Source organism: Ovis canadensis, chromosome 1 (genome assembly GCF_042477335.2).
Source record: "Ovis canadensis isolate MfBH-ARS-UI-01 breed Bighorn chromosome 1, ARS-UI_OviCan_v2, whole genome shotgun sequence".
Classification (NCBI taxonomy): Eukaryota; Metazoa; Chordata; class Mammalia; order Artiodactyla; family Bovidae; genus Ovis; species Ovis canadensis.
Genome location: NC_091245.1, coordinates 35591694 through 35614779, shown reverse-complemented (window position 1 = coordinate 35614779; position 23086 = coordinate 35591694). Strand labels below are relative to the sequence as shown.

Here is a 23086-nt window from a genome sequence, read left to right as displayed (position 1 = left end):
ATGAAAAAAATATTGGGTTGATGTCAGAATCAGATGAGATGGAGTCACCCTTTCCTTTTTAGCTGAAATCTAATCTTTTTCAACACAAGCTGATTTGAAATCAATCTCTTGATTTTACTGTTTTGGGATAATATTGTTTAATATTTACTATAGACAAAGAAAATTTCCAACATTCATATAAAGTACCAAACTTTACAGGACAAACCATGTATGTACTTGCGTTTTTTTCCTTGGAAAACATAACGTTGCCATCACTTTTGAGTTTCTCCTATGCATTTCCTCCCCATTTCCACACCTGCCTGATCCTCACATGTGTGCTTCTGTGCCTGGCTCTTCCTTGGCCCATTGCTTTGAGATTCATTTCTTAGTTGCTCTTCTTTTACTCTGCGTAGTTTTCACTGCATGAACATGACGCTGATTTTTATTCTCTTGAAAAACACTATGGGGTTGATGAACACTTGGGGATGTTATGAATAAATCTGCCATGAACATTCTTGTTCAGTCATTCCTGTAGACACACCTACTCCTTTCTCTTGCATATACCCCTGGACATAAAAATGTTTATAGCCATCCAAGTGGTTATACAATTTACATTCCTATCTACACATGATATTATCAGTTTCCGAAACTTGTGAGATATGGCTTTAAGGGATTCAAACTTCACCCCTTCCTTAGTAGTCCCTGGCCTCCCCTTTCATCCTGCTAGGGTTTTGAGCCTGTCCAAACCTCTGCTCAACTCATTGGCCCCTCAGCCCCTTTACTCGGTTTGGAAGACACTTCTAGGGGAAAATCAGATCCAAGTGTTCAAGTAAATGCTTGAGTATCTAGAGTAGGATTTACTTGCATTCATTTTTAACAAACAACATTGCCTGGAAGTTATGGAATCTCACCAAAATGGAATAAGAAGTTAGCATGAATCCTAGCTCAGTAAAGGAGTATAGAATATGCCTGCAATGCAAGAAACGCTGGAGACTTGGGTTCGACTCCTGGGTCAGAAGGTCCCCTGGAGAAGGAAATGGCAACCCACTCCTGTGTTCTTTCCTGAGAAATCCCATGGACAGGGGAGCCTGGTGGGCTACAGTCCATGGGGTCACAAGAGTCAGACATGACTTAGTGACTAAAAATAAATGAATCCTAGTATGGTAAAAAGGTATAATGAATGTGAGCTATTATAATTTTTATTGTTAGTGTTATTTTTGAAAAACATTCTGTATTTTCATCTCTAATCTCAGTAATTCCATTTTCTACCCTTTTAGGAAGTCTGAGACCTCACTGAGTACCTTGTGGAGTATTCCCACTGAAAAGAAATTCCTGGGATGGTTGGATGGGGTAGTAGGTCAGGGGTAAGGGCAGGGGTACTATGCATTTTTAGAAACCCAGAGTAGTTCAGCAACTTTGATGGACAATTGCACACACTTTATCTGAGTTAATTATTTAAACAATTCTTTAAGGATGAAATGAAGTATCCTGACGTATACAAGCAGATATGGGAATGTGTAAGCAAATCTGCATAGTGGTCCACTGACTCTCCATTAGGTGCTCTAATGATCTCATGTGATTGTTCATGAAAATAACCATGGTGCCCCAATGTCATGACAAATTACATCACCATCATTATCATCATTATTATTGTCCCCCAAATTTGTGAAAGCAGCAGAGCTAATAGTCACGTCTCTTTCATTGTAAGTCAAGGAAATTTTCCATTATGTTGTGCTATCAATTTTATACTAGAAAGTATTGGAGAAAATATATCCAAAAGTCACTTAATTTAATTTAATTTTATTTTTTTGTTTTTTTGAAATTTATTTATTTTTTATTTTTTATTTTTTATTTTTTATTTTTTATTTTACATTACAATACTGTATTGGTTTTCCCATACATTGACATGAATCCACCACAGGTGTATCTTACCCACATGGAGAATACATCATAATGGGCAGATAATCAAATACATTTCTATTTTTAACATAGATGGCTAGCTAGCTAGACAGTGGTAGTCTACAATACGTCATAATGGGCAGATAATCAAATACATTCCTATTTTTAACACAGATGGCTAGCTAGCTAGACAGCGGTATTCTACACACATACACATATATGCTAGAGACAATTGCCATGAAAAAAAATAAAGCAAAATTAAGGGAATGGAGAAAGGGCTCCAGAGATGCTGCTACTTAGAGGATTACCAGGATGAATTAAATAAAAGGCTAGCGTTGTACAGATTCCAGAGGACGATCAGTTGCGATTGGAAGAATAGCAAATGCAAAGGACTACATATTGTCATCCTTGACGTTATCACAGAGACCAATGGGGATGGGCTAGAAAGACTGAGAGAGGGTTAAGATGGCAGTGAGTGACAGGCAGCACAGGAAGGGACACGAGGGTGAGGGGTCAGGACACGTACAGCTCCCGGCCAGGAGGAGGATGTAGAATTTGTCTAAACATCTTCAAAAGTCACCAGAATATTGAGTAAACAGTGAAACATTCTACTAAACTGTTAAAGGATCCCTCAGGCTGCTCAGTAGAAGAAAGACTGGGAAGGGGGTTAAGGAGAGAATCAGGAAATGTGTTGGAGGCTTTACAGAATCCAGGTAAGAAATGGTGGTGATTTTTACTAAGCTGAAAAATGCATAGAGTAGTAAGAAGCGGTTCAAAATCGGCTATATTTTGAGTGGAGGCCAGAAGGGAAAGAAGAGGATTGAGGCAGAGAAGACGAGTCAAGGGTGACACCAAGGGTCAAGTGGAAGTAAGGAAGAGACATAGAATGTGGAACACTTTCTCACCCCCTTGTCCACGGACTGCTTCGTTTTCTCCATCAGCTCTACAACGCCTTTCCAAGAATAATGCATTTCCTTCCGGGATCCCACCAAACTCTCTTTCGTAAATGGGAGAAACTGAAAATGTTTGTTGCTAATGTGATTGAAAACCACAAGAGAGACTGGAATCCTGCTGCAGCAAGAGACTTCATTGATGCTTACCTCCAGGAAATAGAAAAGGTGAGGGGACCTGGGTGTTTTCCTGAGGAGTGTTCTTAGAGAGCACATGGGGGGATTCTGGTTTCTTATTGCTGCTGTAACAAGTCACCACAAACTTGGGGGCTGCAAACAACCAGGACCCCTTCCTCCATCTTCGAAGCCATTGATGTAGCTTCTTCTCTGCCCCCATCCTCACATCTTCTCTTTATGTTCTACTTACTTCCCCTTATAGACTCTTGTGACTATAATGGTACACTGGGATAATCTAGAATAATCCTCCCGTATCAAGATCCTTAACTTCATCATATCTGCAAAGCTCCATCTGTCAAAAAGTATTCACCCATTCTAGAGATTAAGACATTCATATGTTTGTGAGTCACTATTCAGTCTATCACAGGAGAGAAAAAATAGAGGCAATATTTCATAGTATGTACAAATATCATTAACTCAGAATTGATGATACAATTAGAAATAAAGATATTTGTTAAAGAGTATTTGGCTTGTGTGCATGCTCAGTCACTAAGTCATGTCCAACTCTTTGTGACCTCATGGTCTGTATGCTACCAGGCTCCACTGTTCATGAAATTTCCCAAACAAGAATACTGGAGAGGGTAGCCATTTCATCCTCCAGGGGATCTCTTCATGTCTCCTACATTGCAGGCAGATTCTCTTCCTGGGAAGTCCATTTGACTTGAAATCTTTGGAAAGGCCAAATACTGCCTTTAGTAGTCTATGCTATTCTCTACGCATATGTGAAAGACCTGTACACAAAGGAAAATGAGACACTGTTTAATTCTTACTTGTCAATACCCAGTCTCTTACACTTTTCTCAAACTCCCCAGTTCAGTTCAGTTCAGTTCACTCAGTTGTGTCCGACTCTTCTGCGACCCCATGAATTGCAGCACGCCAGGCCTCCCTGTCCATCACCAAATCCCGGAGTTCACTCAGACACGTCCATCGAGTCAGTGATACCATCCAGCCATCTCATCCTCTGTCGTCCCCTTCTCCTCCTGCCCCCAATCCCTCCCACCATCAGAGTCTTTTCCAATGAGTCAACTCTTCACATGAGATAGCCTAAGTACTGGAGTTTCAGCTTCAGCATCATTCCGTCCAAAGAAATTCCAGGGCTGATCTCCTTTAGGATGGACTGGTTGGATATCCTTGCAGTCCAAGGGACTCTGAAGAGTCTTCTCCAACACCACAGTTCAAACACATCAATTCTTTGGCGTTCAGCTTTCTTCACAGTCCAATTCTCACATCCATACATGACCACTGGAAAAACCATAGCCTTGACTAGATGGACCTTTGTTAGCAAAGTAATGTCTATGCTTTTCAATATGCTATCTAGGTTGGTCATAACTTTTCTTCCAAGGACTAAGCATCTTTGAAATTAATGGCTGCAGTCACCATCTGCAGTGATTTTGGAGCCCAAAAAACTAAAGTCTGACACTGTTTCCACTGTTTCCCCATCTATTTCCCATGAAGTGGTGGAACCAGATGCCATGATCTTCGTTTTCTGAATGTTGAGATTTAAGCCAACTTTTTCACTCTCCACTTTCACTTTCATCAAGAGGCTTTTTAGTTCTTCTTCACTTTCTGCCATAAGGGTAGTATCATCTGCATATCTGAGGTTATTGATATTACTCCCAGCAATCTTGATTCCAGCTTGTGTTTCTTCCAGCCTAGCGTTTCTCATGATGTACTCTGCATACAAGTTAAATAAGCAGGGTAACAATATACAGCCTTGACATACTCCTTTTCCTATGTGGAACCAGTCTGTTGTTCCATGTCCAGTTCTAACTGTTGCTTCCTGACCTGCATGTAGGTTTCTCAAGAGGCAGGTCAGGTGGTCTGGTATTCCCATCTCTTTCAGAATTTTCCACTGTTGATTGTGATCCACACAGTCAAAGGCTTTGGCATAGTCAATAAAGCAGAAATAGATGTTTTTCTGGAACTCTCTTGCTTTTTCAATGATCCAGCGGATGTTGGCAATTTGATCTCTGGTTCCTTTGCCTTTTCTAAAACCAGCTTAAACATCTGGAAGTTCACGGTTCATGTATTGCTGAAGCCTGGCTTGGAGAATTTTGAGCATTAGCTCCCCAGTACAGAACACAAAAGTGAAATTGAGTGTGATGCCCAGAGTTTAGCCTCAAGTGGGAGGGACTTTTGCCTTCCTCCCTCATCCCCATGTCATCCACTTTTCAGTATTATTTGCAAAAAGCAGGAAAAAGGTCAAATTGGATGTCTATCCTTTAACATAGTGAACCCCCTGGTTAATGTTCACCATTGCATTTTGGACTCATTAGATAGTTTATTCGGAGAAAGCAATGGCACCCCACTCCAGTACTCTTGCCTGGAAAATCCCATGGACTGGGGAGCCTGGTGGGCTGCCGTCTATGGGGGTCGCACAGAGTCGGACACGACTGAAGTGACTTAGCAGCAGCAGCAGCAGATTATTTATTCCTTCCCTGGAGTTGAAAGAACGACACATTTTTTCTGTCTCCTCTATTTCACCTTATTGTTATAACATTCATAGAAGCATTGATTCCACCTGAAAGGAGGAGACTTCACTTGCTATGAGGTGTGCAGCTTCGGACGGCACACAGGGCAACACTGACTCATCGAAGCTTCTGGAGGAAGCTGGTAAAGATGCTGGAGTGCCATTCAGAATGGCTGTTGGAGTCAGAGATGTTTAACTGGGGAGGCGTGAGGATTGTACTTTAGAGCAGTGCATTTTATTCTTTCTGGTGTCAGTAAAAGCATTTGTTGAGGATTTGTTATATGCCATTTCCTACTCACATAATCCATAATGCCACTTGATGGGTGAATATTGTTATTTCTATTTTATGGAAAAAGCAATTGAAATATAGACAAGTTTGTGTGTGTGTTAGTCACTCAGTTGTGTCAGACTCTGCAGTCCCCTGGACTGTAGCCTGCCAGGTTCTTCTTCCATGAAATTTTCCAGGCAAGAATACTGGAGTGGGTTGCCATTTCCTTCTCCAGGGGATCTTCCTGACCCTGGGATCAAAGCCTGGTCTCTTGCATTTCAGTCAGATTCTTTACTATCTGAACCACCAGGGAAGCCCAACTAAGTTGTGGACCTTAGTTTAGGGCAGAGATGAAAGCCCTGGAGGAGCTGGGAGTTGAACCCAGGGCCTTGTGCATGCTAAGCACAAGCTCTACCACTGAGCTATACCCCAGTTACAGATAGGCTTAGTGGTTTAGGAACTTGATCAAGTTGTACACATAGTGAATGCTGTGGCTGATGTTGGAACTGAAGGCTGTTTTTCCAGTGAAATAACATGTGTGTATGTGTTTGTGTGTGCAGTCACTTAGTCTTGTCCAACTCTTGTGGTCCCATGGATATAGCCCACCAGGCTATATAGACAGAGGAGTCTGGTGGGCTACAGTCCAAGGAATTTTTCTGGAGTATGGTGGGCTACAGTCTATGGTATTTTGCAGGCAAGAATACCGGAACAGGTTACCATTTCCTACTCCAGGGCATCTTCTCAACCTAGGGATCAATCCAGTGTCTCTGCTGTCTCCTGCATTGGCAGGCAGATTTTTTACCACAAAACCCAGGACATTAATAGAGTCTCCCTAATTGTGGTAGTAAAATAAATTAATTGACCCATTTCTGTCCACCAAAACTAACAAAAGCTTCCAGCACTTGAGCCGGAGGATGATAGTGATACTGCAGTAATAAGTCTCTGCATCCTGGGGTGGCTAAAGGGAAAGTCATTTCTCCTGGCGGGGAGGAGGTGTCTCCTTCCCTGTTCTCTCTTGGGTGAAGCCCTGTGTGCTGTGGGAAATTAGAATCATCTGAAAAGTCAATAATCACTATGCTTTCTAGCATAAAGGCGATGCTACTTCGAGTTTCCATGACGAAAACCTCATCTGCAGCACCCTGGACCTCTTCTTTGCTGGAACAGAGACAACTTCAACCACCTTGCGCTGGGGGTTGCTTTTCATGGCCATGTACCCCAAAATCCAAGGTGAGCACATCAGTGTGTGTGCCTGGATCAGGTCAGAGTGCTTCCGTAAATCAGTTCTTATAAATCTTAATGTTCCTAAAAGGAAAGTTGATTTATCCTCACTAGTAAGATTAAACTAAGCTTCAACAAGCTTCAGGAACTCACAGCAGAAACGTTGTTGAGCAAGAGTTTGGCACCAGATTTGTCTCATACCAGGGCCCACTTCTCACTCATTTACTGCCCTGAGGAGCAGTCTGGAGAGCTCACTATAGCTTTAGCCATTTTGATCCTGATTATCCCATTCCTTAGCTTAACCAGGCTTAAGGAAAATTATGGAATATTACAATAATATAGCCTCCTCTTATTTCCCAGAAAAAGTCCAAGCTGAGATCGACAGGGTACTCGGCCAATCACAGAAGGTGAGCACAGCAGCTCGCGAGTCCATGCCCTACACCAACGCCGTCATCCACGAGGTGCAGAGAATGGGAAACATCGTCCCCATGAATGTGCCCAGGGAGTTGACAGAGGACACCACCCTGAATGGATACCGCCTGGTCAAGGTAATTAGAGGCTCACTCACAGCCTCAGATCTCCAAGCTTATTTTGTTTTTTCACTCGTTCTCAGTTTTTTAAAATTACTATTATTTTTGCAGTTTTCATTCACTTTTCTGTGATCACAACTCCTTACCTCCAGCCCTCCTTCACACACACAGGGGAGCAACTGTCCTGAATTTTGTGAATCATTCACTCACTTTCATTTTTAATTTTACAATATATAGCTATATCATTAACAATAATTTGGTTTTGCTTGTTTTTGAACTTCAGATCAAAAAATCATACCAGAGGGTCTATTGTGCACCTAGACTGCCTGGTTTTGTGTGTGTGTGTGTGTGTGTGTGTTTTTTTTTTTTTTAGGACAGTAAAGCATGTTGCCTTTATTTGTTTATTTATTTTTATTTTTATTTTTACTTTATTTTACTTTACAATACTGTATTGGTTTTGCCATACATTGACATGAATCCACCACAGGTGTACATGTGTTCCCAAACATGAACCCCCCTCCCACCTCCCTCCCCATAACATCTCTCTGGGTCATCCCCGTGCACCAGCCCCAAGCATGCTATATCCTGCATCAGACATAGACTGGCGATTCGATTCTTACATGATAGTATACATGTTACAATGCCATTCTCCCAAATCATCCCACCCTCTCCCTCTCCCTCTGAGTCCAAAAGTCCGCTATACACATCTGTGTCTTTTTTGCTGTCTTGCATACAGGGTCGTCATTGCCTTCTTTCTAAATTCCATATATATGTGTTAGTATACTGTATTGGTGTTTTTCTTTCTGGCTTACTTCACTCTGTATAATCGGCTCCAGTTTCATCCATCTCATCAAAACTGATTCAAATGTATTCTTTTTAATGGCTGAGTAATACTCCATTGTGTATATGTACCACAGCTTTCTTATCCATTCATCTGCTGATGGACATCTAGGTTGTTTCCATGTCCTGGCTATTATAAACAGTGCTGCGATGAACATTGGGGTACATGTGTCTCTTTCCATTCTGGTTTCCTCAGTGTGTATGCCCAGAAGTGGGATTGCTGGGTCATAAGGTAGTTCTATTTGCAATTTTTAAAGGAATCTCCACACTGTTCTCCAAAGTGGCTGTACTAGTTTGCATTCCCACCAACAGTGTAGGAGGGTTCCCTTTTCTCCACACCCTTTCCAGCATTTATTGTCCAAGCTTATATTTTTAAATGGTGTGAATCTCAACTGAAAAGTGACATGTTTTCTTCTCTTAGGGAAACACTTATGGGGAGAGGTATTTTTGCTGGTGAAATACTAGATTTTTTCTTTCATTTGGGATCTTTAGAAGATTACTTCAAATATATGCTAATAAGTGTTCTGGAGGAGGAAGGGGATTCCTAGGTAAATGTGTTTATATGAAGACTGGCTTTTCTTTGCTATGAGATTGCTCAGTGTTCTTACTCCGTGATTGTGAATATCTCTGGGGATACAGCTGCAGCAATTCTCAGTCAGACTTTGCTAAGAGGTCCTTTTGTTTGCCTTGGGAGAGCTTCTCACAGGATAGGGACCTGCCAGACTTGTGTTGGAAAATTCTGCTTCTTAATCCTGGGGGCAGAAAATGTTGACTTATGAGGGACATGTGGGACCACTTGAACCAAAATCACATTAGTACTGCTGTTTCTAACATAATATCCCCACAGGTATTGTTTCCAGTGTTAACTTACAGCCCCTTGATGGGATTACCTCAAAAAGGAAAAAAAAAATCCAAGCCTGTGTAGTATTAAATAACAGAAAAGAGGAGAAGGAAACCAATGCTTCCTTGGTTCCTAAAGCAGTCAGGACTATATAGATTCTTTCAAAATGTCTGATTCAGCCCTCAGAATAATTCTGCTATCTTCATTTTACAAATTTTAAATCCAGGCTCAGAGAGAGATTACTCTTTAAGAATTCTCAGTTACAAAGTGACAAGAGTTGGGTTCCAGAAACAGACTTGTTCTGAGTCCCAGGCTCATCTTTGTTGTCTACACCATGTTCTCTCTATAAGAGTTGCTTTACTTTGACTTTATTTTTTTTAATTAGATAGATTTTATTTTATTATATTATTTGTAAAAAATATTAAATTTATTTATTTTAATTGGAGGTTAATTGCTTTACAGTATTGTATTGGTTTTGCCATACATCAACATGAATCCACAACAGGTATACATGTGTTCCCCATCCAGAACCCCCCTCCCTCCTCCCTCCCCGTACCATCCCTCTTGGTCATCTCAGTGCACCAGCCCCAAACATCCAGTATCATGCATCGAACCTGGACTGGCGATTCGTTCCATATATGATATTATACATGTTTCAATGCCATTCTCCCAAATCAGCCCACCCTCTCCCTCTCCTACAGAGTCCAAAAGACTGTTCTATACATCTGTGTCTCTTTTGCTGTCTCACTTACAGGGTTATCATTACCATCATTCTAAATTCCATATATATGCATTAGTACACTGTATTGGTGTTTTTCTTTCTGGCTTACTTCACTCTGTACAAGAGGCTCAGTTTCATCCACCTCATTAGAACTGATTCAAATGTATTCTTTTTAATGGCAGAGTAATACTCCATTGTGTATATGTACCACAGCTTTCTTATCCATTCATCTGCTGATGGACATCTAGGTTGCTTCCATGTCTTGGCTATTATAAACAGTGCTGTGATGAACATTGGGGTACACGTGTCTCTTTCAATTCTGGTTTCCTTGGTGTGTATGCCCAGCAGTGGGATTGCTGGGTCATAAGGCAGTTCTATTTCCAGTTTTTTAAGGAATCTCCACACTATTCTTCATAGTGGCTGTACTAGCTTGCATTCCCACCAACAGTGTAAGAGGGTTCCCTTTTCTCCATACCCTCTCCAGCATTTATTGCTTTAGACTTTTGGATCACAGCCATTCTGACTGGCGTGAAATGGTACCTCATTGTGGTTTTGATTTGCGTTTCTCTGATAATGAGTGATGTTGAGCATCTTTTCATGTGTTTGTTAGCCATCTGTATGTCTTCTTTGGAGAAATGTCTATTTAGTTCTTTGGCCCATTTCATGATTGGGTTGTTTATTTTTCTAGAATTAAGCTGTAGGGGTTGATTGTATACTTTTGAGATTAGTTGTTTGTCAGTTGCTTCATTTGCTATTATTTTCTCCCGTTCTGAAGGCTGTCTTTTCACCTTGCTTATAGTTTCCTTTGTTGTGCAGAAGCTTTTAATTTTAATTAGGTCCCATTTGTTTATTTTTGCTTTCATTTCCAGTATTCTGGGAGATGGGTCATAGAGGATCCTGCTGTGATTTATGTAGGAGAGTGTTTTGCCTATGTTCTCCTCTAGGAGTTTTATAGTTTCTGGTCTTATGTTTAGATCTTTAATCCATTTTGAGTTTATTTTTGTGTATGGTGTTAGAAAATGTTCTAGTTTCATTCTTTTACAAGTGGTTGACCAGTTTTCCCAGCACCACTTGCTAAAGAGATTGTCTTTAATCCATTGTATATTCTTGCCTCCTTTGTCAAAGATAAGGTGTCCATAGGTACGTGGATTTATCTCTGGGCTTTCTATTTCGTTCCATTGATCTATATTTCTGTCTTTGTGCCAGTACCATACTGTCTTGATGACTGTGGCTTTGTAGTAGAGCCTGAAGTGAGGCAGGTTGACTCCTCCAATTCCATTCTTCTTTCTCAAGATTGCTTTGGCTATTCAAGGTTTTTTTTGGTATTTCCATACAAATTGTGAAATTATTTGTTCTAGCTCTGTGAAAAATACCGTTGGTAGCTTGATAGGGATTGCATTGAATCTATAAATTGCTTTGGATAGTATACTCATTTTCACTATATTGATTCTTCCCAACCATGAACATGGTATATTTCTCCATCTATTAGTGTCGTCTTTGATTTCTTTCACCAGTGTTTTATAGTTTTCTGTATATAGGTCTTTAGTTTCTTTAGGTAGATATATTCCTAAGTATTTTATTCTTTTCGTTGCAATGGCGAATGGAATTGTTTCCTTAATTTCTCTTTCTATTTTCTCATTATTAGTGTATAGGAATGCAAGGGATTTCTGTGTGTTGATTTTATATTCTGCAACTTTACTATATTCATTGATTAGCTCTAGTAATTTTCTGGTGGAGTCTTTAGGGTTTTCTATGTAGAGGACCATGTCATCTGCAAACAGTGAGAGTTTTACTTCTTCTTTTCCAATTTGCATTCCTTTTATTTCTTTTTCTGCTCTGATTGCTATGGCCCAAACTTCCAAAACTGTATTGAATAGTAATGGTGAAAGTGGGCACCCTTGTCTTGTTCCTAACTTTAGGGGAAATGCTTTCAATTTTTCACCATTGAGGATAATGTTTGCTGTGGGTTTGTCATATATAGCTTTTATTATTTTGTTGAGGTATGTTCCTTCTATTCCTGCTTTCTGGAGAGTTTTTATCATAAATGGATATTGAATTTTGTCAAACGCTTTCTCTGCATCTATTGAGATAATCACATGGTTTTTATTTTACAATTTTTTAATGTTGTGTATTACACTGATTGATTTGCGGATATTGAAGAATCCTTGCATCCCCAGGATAAAGCCCACTAGGTCATAGTGTGTGATCTTTTTAATGTGTTGTTGGATTCTGATTGCTAGAATTTTGTTAAGGATTTTTGCATCTATCTTCATCAGTGATATTGGCCTGTAGTTTTCTTTTTTTTGTGGCATCTTTGTCAGGTTTTGGTATTAGGGTGATGGTGGCCTCATAGAATGAGTTTGGAAGTTTACCTTCCTCTGCAATTTTCTGGAAGAGTTTGAGTAGGATAGGTGTTAGCTCTTCTCGAAATTTTTGGTAGAATTCAGCTGTGACACCATCTGGACCTGGGCTTTTGTTTGCTGGAAGATTTCTGATTACCGTTTCAATTTCCGTGCTTGTGATGGGTCTGTTAAGATTTTCTATTTCTTCCTGGTTCAGTTTTGGAAAGTTGTACTTTTCTAAGAATTTGTCCATTGCTTCCAAGTTGTCCATTTTATTGGCATGTAATTGCTGATAGTAGTCTCTTATGATCCTTTGTATTTCTGTGTTGTCTGTTGTGATCTCTCCATTTTCATTTCTAATTTTATTGATTTGATTTTTCTCCCTTTGTTTCTTGATAAGTCTGGCTAATGGTTTGTCAAATTTATTTATTTAGTTTGACTTTAGAAGAGTCTCCCTGCAATTGTTCTCAGTGGTACTCTGTTAAATTCCTTGTGTTCACCGGGGAAATTCTGCTCTCTCTCTCCCTGGCTCTCTTAGGATCTCAGCAGACAGCTCTGCTGTGCCCCCTAGTGCCCTCTCTGCACACTGCACATTCACAGTCTGCTTTCTCACCACCTTGGTCCATCTCTGGGGATGCATTGCAGTTGGTGTGAGTCCCTCTGTGTGTGGAACCTGGGGTTGATCTCAAGGGAAGAACACAGGGGCATCTCCCGTGGGGTCCCCTTGGTCTCTGTCCCTACAGAGCCTGTAAATTCAGCTATTCCTGCAGCAACTGCGTTTTCGATGTTCTTGCTGACTGACCGTCTTGTGTGTGAAATATGAAGTCTAAAGGTGTTCACAGGTGATCTTTGCATATTCACAGCAATATATTTAACTGAAAAGAACTATCCTAACCCAAAAGATTCATTCCAACAGATTATTCCTGATGTAATGTTCTATGAGACCCAGCGAACCAACTAAATCTGATTTTTATTTTATTTTATTTATTTTAATTTGAACATAATTACTTTACAATATTGTGGTGGTTTTTGCCATACATCAACATGGATCAGCCACAGGTGCACATGTGTCCCCCCTATCCTGAGCCCCCCTCCCACCTCCCTCCCCACCCCATCCCTCAGGGTTGTCCCAGGACACCAGCTTTGAGTGTCCTGCTTCATGCATCGAACTTGCACTGGTCATGTGTTTTACATATGGTAATATGCATGTTTCAATGCTATTTTCTCCAATCATCCCACCTTCACCTTTCCCACTGAGTCCAATAATCTGTTCTTTATGTCTGTGTCTCTTTTGCTGCCTTGCATATAGGACGGTCATTACCATCTTTCTAAATTCCACGTATATGCATTCATATACTGTATTGCTGTTTTTCTTTCTGACTTACTTCGCTTTGTATAATAGGCTCCAGTTCCATCCACCTCATTAGAACTGACTCAAATGTGTTCTTCTTTATAGCTGAGTAATAGTCCATTGTGTATAGTACCAGAACTTTCTTATCCATTCATCTGCCAATGGACATCTAGCTTGCTTCCTTGTCCTAGCTATTGTGAACAGTGCTGCAGTGAACATTGGAGTAAATGTGTCTCTTTCAATTCTGGTTTCCTCTGTATGTAACTGAGCAGTGGCATTGCTGGGTCATATGGCAGAATGGAACTGGAGGAATCAACTTTCCTGACTTCAGCCTATACTACCAAGCTACAATCATCAAGACAGTATGGTACTGACCAAAGACAGAAGTATAGATCAATGGAACAAAGTAAAAAGCCCAGGGATAAATCCATGGATCCCTTATCTTTGAGAAGGCAAAAATATACAAGGGAGAAAAGACTATCTCTTTAACAGGTGGTGCTGGGAAAACTGGTCAACCACCTGTAAAAGAATGAAACTAGAACACTTTCTAACAGCATACAGAAAAATAAACTCAAAATGAATTAAAGATCTAAATGTAAGACCAGAAACTATGAAACTCTTAGAGGAAAACATAAGCAGAACACTCTCTGACATAAATCACAGCAAGATCCTCTATGACCCACTTCCCAGAGTAATGGAAATAAAAACAAAAATAAACAAATGGGACCTAAGTAAACTTAAAAGCTTTTGCACAATGAAGGAAACTATAAGCAAGGTTAATAAAGCAGCCTTCAGAATGGGGGAAAATAATAGCAAATGAAACAACTGACAAAGAATACATCTCCAAAATATACAAGCAGCTCGTGTAGCTCAATAACAGAGAAACAAGCAACTCAATCAAAAAGTAGGCCAAAGAACTAAACAGACATTTCTCCAAAGAAGACATACAGATGGCTAATAAACACATGGAAAAAATGCTCAACATCACTCATTTTTAGAGAAATGCAGATCAAAACCATAGTGAGGTATCATCTCACACGGGTCAGAATGGCCACCATTAAAAATTATATAGACAATAAATGCTGGAGAGGGTGTGGAGACAAGGGAACCCTCTTACACTGATACAGCCACTATGGAGAAGTGTGGGGATTCCTTACCCTGACTTTTAATAGCGACTGAAGTCCCCCTGGAGGATGTCCTGTGCAGTGCTTCTCCACAAGCCCCGACATGGGAGCTCTGAAGTACTGGCTGCCAGGGTCAGGATGCACCCCTCTGTTAGCAAGTGAAACTGACCGAAAACAAGAGGAAAGAAGATAAGGTCATGGATGCTGAGGAAAACCAGGTACTTGACCAAGGATACACAATAAAAGCGATCCTCAATTTGTGTAAGATTTAGGTCCCACAAAGCTGGCCTTGTTGATTAGTTCAAGATGATGAAATAGAAGGACATCAACTTAACTCTTCTTATGTAAACACAAAAATCACAATTATCTACTGGGTGCTCAGTTGCTCAGTCATGTCCGACTCTTTAAGACCCCATGGACTGTACCCCACTAGGCTTTTCTGTCCATGGGATTTTCTAGGCAAGATTACTGGAATGGATTGCCATTTCCTTCTCCAGGGATCTGCTGAATAACCATTAACAAAACTGCTAAAACTTGTCAAAAAAAGACACCCTAATTCCAGTTTTTTAAGGAATCTCCACACTGTTCTCCATAGTGACTGTACTAGTTTGCATTCCCACCAACAGTGTAAGAGGGTTCCCTTTCCTCCACACCGTCTGGAGCATTTATTGCCTGTAGACTTTTGGATAGCAGCCATTTTGACTGGCATGCAATGGTACCTCATTGTGGTTTTGATTTGCATTTCCCTGATAATGAGTGATGTTGAACATCTTTTCATGTGTTTGGATAAGAAAGCTGTGGTACACATACACAGTGGAATATTCAGTTCAGTTCAGTAGCTCAGTCGTGTCTGACTCTTTGACCCTATGAATTGCAGCATGCCAGGCCTCCCTGTCCATCGCCAACTCCTGGAGTTCACTCAGATTCATGTTCATCGAGTCAGTGATGCCATCCAACCATCTCATCCTCTGTCGTCCCCTTTTCCTCCTGCCCCAAATCCCTCCCAGCATCAAAGTTTTTTCCAGTGAGTCAACTCTTCACATGAGGTGGCCAAAGTACTGGAGTTTCAGCTTTAGCATCATTCCTTCCAAAGAAATCCCAGGGCTGATCTCCTTCAGAATGGACTGGTTAGAACTCCTTGCAGTCCAAGGGACTCTCAAGAGTCTTCTCCAACACCACAGTTCAAACGCATCAATTCTTCGGCGCTCAGCCTTCTTCACAGTCCAACTCTCACATCCATACATGACCACTGGAAAAACCATAGCCCTGACTAGACGGACCTTGGTCAGCAAAGTAATGTCTCTGCTTTTGAATATGCTATCTAGGTTGGTCATAACTTTTCTTCCAAGGAGTAAGCATCTTTTAATTTCATGGCTGCAGTCACCATCTGCAGTGATTTTGGAGCCCAGAAAAATAAAGTCTGACACTGTTTCCACTATTTCCCCATCTATTTCCCATGAAGTGATGGGACCGGATGCCATGATCTTCATTTTCTGAATGTTGAGCTTTAAGCCAACTTTTTCACTCTCCTCTTTTACTTTCAACAAGAAGCTTTTTAGTTCCTCTTCACTTTCTGCCATAAGGTGGTGTCATCTGCATATCTGAGGTTATTGATATTTCTCCTGGCAATCTTGATTCCAGCTTGTGTTTCTTCCAGCCCAGCATTTCTCATGATGTACTCTGCATAAAAGTTAAATAAGCAGGGTGACAATGTACAGCCTTGACATACTCCTTTCCCTATTTGGAACCAGTCTGTTGTTCCATGTCCAGTTCTAACTGTTACTTCCTGACCTGCATACAGATTTCTCAAGAGGCAGGTCAGGTGGTCTGGTATTCCCATCTCTTTCAGAATTTTCCACAGTTTGTTGTGATCCACACAGTCAAAGGCTTTGGCATAGTCAATAAAACAGAAATAATTACTCAGCCATTAAAAAGAATACATTTGAATCAGTTCTAATGAGGTGGATGACTCTGGAGCCTATTATACAGAGTGAAGTAGGCCAGAAATAAAAATACCAATACAGTATACTAACACATATATATGCAATTTAGAAAGATGGTAACGATAACCCTATATGCGAGACAGCAGAAGAGACACAAATATATAGAACAATCTTTTGGCCTCTGTGGGAGAGGGCGAGGATGGGATGATTTGGGAGAATGGCATAGAAACATGTATAATATCATATGTGAAACAAATCGCCAGGCCAGGTTTGATACATGAGACAGGGTGCTCGGGGCTGGTGCATTGGGATGACCCAGAGGGATGAGATGGGGAGGGAGGGGGGAGGGGCGTTCAGGATGGGGAACACATGTACACCCGTGGCAGATTCATGTCAATGTATGGCAAAACCACTACAATATTTTAAAGTAACTAGCCTCCAATTAAAATAAATAAATAAATAAATATATATATATATATATATATATATATATATATATATATATATATATATATAAAAGACACCCTAAAGAGATAGCCAGTGGGAATTTGCCCTATGACTCAGGGAGCTCAAACTGGTGCTCTGTAACAACACAGAAGGGTAGGATGGGGTAGGAGGGAGGATCAAGAGGGCAGGGACGTATGTATACTATAGCTGATACATATTGAGGTATGGCAGAAACCCAACACAATATTGTAAAGCAATTATCCTTAAACTAAAAATAAACAAATTTTTTTAAAGATACACTAAATCCAAAGACAAAGAAGAAGCCACCACAAGATATCAGGAGGGGTGGAACTGCAACAAAATCAGCTCCCCTACGTACCAGGTGCTGTGCTTAATCACTCAGTCATGTCCACTCTTTGTGACCTCAAGGACTGTAACCAGCCAGGAACTTCTGTCCATGGGGATTCTCTAGGCAAGAATACTGGAGTGGGCTTCCATGCCCTCCTCCAGGGGATCTTTCCAATCCAGGGATCAAACCCAGGTCTCCCACATTGCAGGTAGATTCTTTATGGTCTGAGTCACCAGGGAAGCCTACTTGCCAGGTGGGCAACCTGCCAACTGGAAAACAATTATACTACAGAAGTTCTGCCACAGTAGTGAAAATCCTGAGCCTCAAGGCAGGCATCCCAGCCTAGGGGTCTGGTAACAGGAGGAGGAACCCCCAGAGAATGTAGCTATGAAGATGAGCAGATTGTGATCTCAGGAATTCCACAGGGCTGGATGGAAAAAGGACAGTCTTGGAGGGCACACACAAGACTGTGGACTGTGTGCACACCAGCACACAGGCAAATAAAATAATGACCTCATAAGAGACTGGACCAGGCCTACTGCTGGTACTGGAGGGTCACCTGCAGAGGCAGGGGCAGCACAGCTCACAGCAGGGACAAAGACACTTAGAGCGGCAGCTCCAGCAGATACTCATTGGCATAAGGATGCCCAGAGGTTGCCATACGAAGAGGCCTGGAAAATATTGGGAACAAATGACAGAGAAACTGAAAGAGACTTGATGTAGTAAGCATGCAGGCAGAAGGATGGTGACTCAGAGTGGGCAGGTGATGTGCCTATAATCTAAGAGAGATTGAAGCCATTGAGGGGTATCTATTGAGGCCCAAATATGGTGGATGGATGGGAGTGACATAATTAAATCATGTCCAAAGCTAACTCAGCTTTCAGTGTGTCCAGCTGAAGGGGAAAGAAAGGATATGGATGTAGTTAGGACTAAAGTAGGAATGTGGGAAACCAAGGTAGTAACTTGGACCAGGCAGTGATGGACCTAAAATGGAGGTGATAGAATCAAAAGAAAACTCAGGTAAAGTTGACCAGCCCAGTGAAGGACTGGATGAAGGCAGAATGAGGGAAAGGGAGGCATTCAGGAAGATTCCTGAGTTTCTTCCTGCATACCAGGAAGGATAGTGGTTTCTTCCACTTGATAACCTTATTCTATTATTAAACTTTCTGTGGAATTTACTAGATAATGGAGGGAAGAGAATGTGAGAAACGTAGGCAAATGAGACATTTTTCGTGTTGGACAAACTGCCATAGTTACCACTTGAGTAAGCAGCTGGTTCAGTTTTGGTCTAGAACTGCCTGCCCACTGTCACATTATTCATATATGTTTCATATGTGTTCATTGATGCATATGTGTTCCCTCCCAAGTTCTACACTGACAAGTCCCTGCAGAGATCCATTCTGCACTAAGAGCAATCACACTTCCCTGGTAAATTCCCAGCAGACAATCCCAGTCCATCAGTGTAAGCTGTCCCATGGCAAAAAAAAAATGGTGCTAGAGACTGGGCTCAGAAGGTAGTGGGTTGGTGAGGCTGAGGGAGTTCAGGGTGCTATCAGCCCAGGTGTGGGAGTGCCAGAGGACTGCCACCTATCTGTACATGTATGTTGCGTGGGTCGAGTCTTGCCTGAGTCTCTTCTGCCTTCTCCAGGGATCCATGGTCCTGACCAACCTGACTGCACTGCACAGGGACCCCGCAGAATGGGCCACCCCCGACACATTCAATCCAGAGCATTTTCTGGAAAATGGACAGTTTAAGAAAAGGGAATCCTTTCTGCCTTTCTCAATTGGTGAGTAGCAAGAAATTGGCGTGTGGGAACCCAGGACTCCTCTCTCTGCCCTTGCCTACTCTTCTCCTTGTGATGCTTTGCTTTAGTTGGAACGTCTCCGGATAGCCCTGCCCAGCTTGACTCACTCTTGCTGTGGTTGCACCTCAAGATTCCCTAGGCTGAGCATCCCCAGGACTCATGCTGTTACTTCCTAAACCCTGGCTTGACTCTGATAGAGATTTCAGCTTCACATTGTTCTGTCCCTGCCAACACTGGGGACAGAAGCTTAGCCTCCTCCTGTTACCCACAAAGAAGGTTGGAACCTTGCCATCTGAGTAGAGTTTTAAGAGTTCCAAGATCTTTTTAGGGCCTCCCACTCACAAAAATGTAAAGTGAATTACTATGAAAGGGATGGGGGAGGGTCCAGTAAAGGAGCTGCTTGTCTGCCATTATGGGCATCACAAGGGACTTGGTGCCATGGACTTAAGTAGATGAGATTCTACTCTTTAAGATCTTTCTGAAGAGGTCTTTTTAAATTTTGCCTTTTTAAATTCTAACAACTCTTTACAAATATAGTTACATCATTCACATGGTGCACAACCTGAAATCTATGAAAGAGAATGCAGGGAAACTCATGTTTCCAAGGCAGCCAGTTCCAAAAGTTCCAAAGGTCTAAATGTTTTAACTCATAACTGTGAAATGAATAACAAAATTCTTCATATGTACCAGATAATGAGTTATGTATTTTGTTGAGATCATTTCAAATGATTTCCCAAATCCTTAATTCTATAAATGTTTCCTGAGCATCTGTTATGTGTTAAGTATTCAGTCCCAAGGATATGAAAAACGATTCAGTAGACAAAAATACCAGGCAACTCTCATGAACCATTTGTTCTCCTGTAATCTCCCAAGGTTCAAATTTGAATCACCGCTTTGGGTATAAGGAAGGTAACTGAAGTTTAGCAGGGTCAGCTATGGAATATACACTCATAAAAGTCATGGGGGCAGTCTTAGAACTGAGTGTTGTTCAGGTTTGTGCAATACGAATACCCGTGCCTCTTCCTAACAGTGTCTCCTAAAACAATAACTAAACGCTACACTGAGTTGACATTCTGAAATTCATAGTAGTTTTCTTATTATTAAGTTAAATTAAATACAGATTAATTTTCTTTGACAGTATCATTTTGCTGATCATGCCACAAAGGCACAGAGAGGAAGGGTCTGGAATTTGACCCCATGCTTAGCTTAACTTAGGCATGATCCAGAGCCCAGGCTTTCCTGCTGTAGGACACTGTCCTGAGTGTATCTGAACTCATTGGATTAGATCTTCTGTGTCTTTCCTCTCCAGTTCTGTGCCACCTTTGCTCACATTGAGCAAGTCACTTTCTAATCTCAAAGCAGAAATGAGATGTAAGAAAACCTTCTAGTCTTCCTGTCTACAAGAGCTTCAGGTTTCCTATTATAGTACAAAGTTTTAGCTGTTTTAAGTGTTCTAATTATTCTCCTTAAGTTTTTATTTTTGTTGTTGTTGTGAGAGTTGTAACACACCCTTCTAATTACAGATTTTATTTTCCAGGAAATTATTTTATGTAATATGTACAGCAATCCAGTTATTAACAGTTCGAAGGAAAGAAATCAGTATTTCTTTTCCCAATGTAAAGAAATTAGAATTTAGATAAAGCTGTTTCTTGTCCAAGGTCATGTACCTAAGGAATTGGCAGAAAACAGCCTAAGACTCATTTTTTTTTAATTTTTTTTTTGTAAAGTAGAGTTGATTTACAATATTGTGTTAACTTTCGGTAGTAGAGCAAAGTGATTCAATTACACATAAATATTTATAAACATATATATGTGTGTGTATGTATATATATATAACATATATGTATACACACACACACATACACACACACACACACACCTTTTTTTGTTGTTTTAGTTTTTTTTCCCTTACAAATTAATACAAAATATTGGTATACTTCCCTGAGCTATACAGTAGGTCCTCACTGGTTATGTATGAAGTTCTAATCTAGTGTGCTCCCTAACACAATTAGAATGTAACACATTTACAAAAACAAGGGTTTTGTCTGGATTATGGGATTATCAACATCTTTTATATCTTTATACTTCTCAGACATTTATTTTTCATTTTTGCAGTGAACGTATATTAATTAGTGAGAAATTAAGTTATTAAAACACCCACAAGAGGGATAATGGAGACCCGAGTAAGGTGTTGTAGCCCAAGTAGGGAGGAGGTCATCATGCAGGGAGGGGCTGGGGGAGCCTGGAAGAGATGGTGCAGAGGTGGGCAGAGATGGGGTCGGCCCTGCACAGGGAGCCCTGGCAGGGAGATTCCCAGTCCCAATGGAGGGAAACGTGACGTATCAAGAAGCTTCCTCATACTTGAGAAGGCTTGATCTGATGTTCACTTTCTTATACTTCTCAACAGTTTTGTTTTTTTTAATGATTGAAAAATATTAAAACAGAATTTTGCTTTTTGTCTGCTTTTGCCATCATCATTTCCAAATGGATTTTTGATAGACTTTAGGTTAGATGCCGTTTGTAGGTCAACCCAGCCTCTCTGTTGTTCTGTCCACAGTCGGCACATACACACTGTGCCTTACCATCCTGAGCCCTGAAAGCACTGAGCTGTGCGATTGTAGATTCACTTAACTGGGCTTTGGTTTACAAGGTGGTTGCCATGAAATAAGCCAGCTACATAAAGGCCAGGGCCTATCAGGCTCTCACTTTGCTCAGGTTTTTTAAGACGTGGTACAGGATTTCAGTCCTTGCGAGAGTCACCACCTGAGCAGGTAACTCATGTCCTACTTTTGTCTTTCAGGAAAGCGGATGTGCCTTGGAGAACAATTGGCCAGAACTGAGTTGTTTATTTTCTTTACTTCACTTCTGCAAAATTTTACCTTCAGGCCTCCAGAGAATGAGAAGCTGAGCATAAAGTTGAGAGCAAGCCTGACCAACTCCCCAGTCAGCTACCGCCTCTGTGCTATTCCTCGGGCCTGAAATTTTCGAGAGGAGGAGGGGAAGGAAAGCAAGAACAGTGGGCCTGTTCCCCTCAAGACAGAGCACATGCTCAGAAGTGAGGGAGCAGCATTCAGTGCCTCTAGGGCAGTTCACAGGAACCGGACTCAGAGGAAACTGGATCCAAACCCCAGCTTTACCGTCTCCAGTGGGGCCTTGGGCTAATCAGTTATGTTGTGAGTGATTTCATTTTCATCTGGGAAGTATAAGGTGGACAATGATTTCTTCTCTAAAGGAAAAACTAATGCAAAGATCAGAGGAAATAAAGGGCTTTAAATTGCTTGGAAACTATAAAGCACATAATAAAATTCACAGTTGTGATCTGCCTCCCTCTGTGTCCTTCCTTAGACGAGGACTTGCTTCTGGCCTGTTGAGATGGCCTGGATCAAAGTGGTGCCAAATGGTGGATAAGAGTTAGGAGTCTGGCCCTGGGGCAATCACAGAGGTCAGCCAGAAAGGCCCTCACACTTGGTAGCATTGGGCAAGCTTATCCTGCTTCTGCCTCAGACTGGCACCTGGGAAGTCAACAGGGCAGGTAGATTCCTGATTGATAAGCACAGTTCTATGGAAAAGCAGTTTCTCTGGTTTACCTAAGAAAACACTACCTTGGTCTTGGACACCAGAGCCAAATAGAATGTCACGAAATTTAAACAAACATGGAAAGCAAGTTCAGTTCAGTTCAGTTCAGTCGCTTAGTCATGTCCAGCTCTTTGTGACCCCTTGAATCGCAGCACGCCAGGCCTCCCGGTCCATCACCAATTCCCGGAGTTCACTCAAACTCATGTGCATTGAGTCAGTGATGCCATCCAGCCATCTCATCCTCTGTCATTCCCTT

At 41.2% G+C, this 23086-nt stretch overlaps 1 protein-coding gene across 1 annotated transcript in view; it reads left to right on the top strand.

The window, feature by feature from the left end:
- Positions 1-22578, top strand: part of LOC138442062 (cytochrome P450 2J2-like) — a 35171-nt gene extending 12593 nt beyond the window's left edge. Inside the window, exons 6-10 of the mRNA XM_069592930.1 lie at positions 2820-2996; positions 6829-6970; positions 7322-7509; positions 19098-19236; positions 22055-22578. Coding sequence (XP_069449031.1) covers positions 2820-2996; positions 6829-6970; positions 7322-7509; positions 19098-19236; positions 22055-22233 — 825 coding nt within the window. The 3' untranslated portion in view covers positions 22234-22578. The remainder of the gene's footprint in view (positions 1-2819; positions 2997-6828; positions 6971-7321; positions 7510-19097; positions 19237-22054) is intronic.
- The last annotated feature ends 508 nt before the right edge of the window (positions 22579-23086 follow it).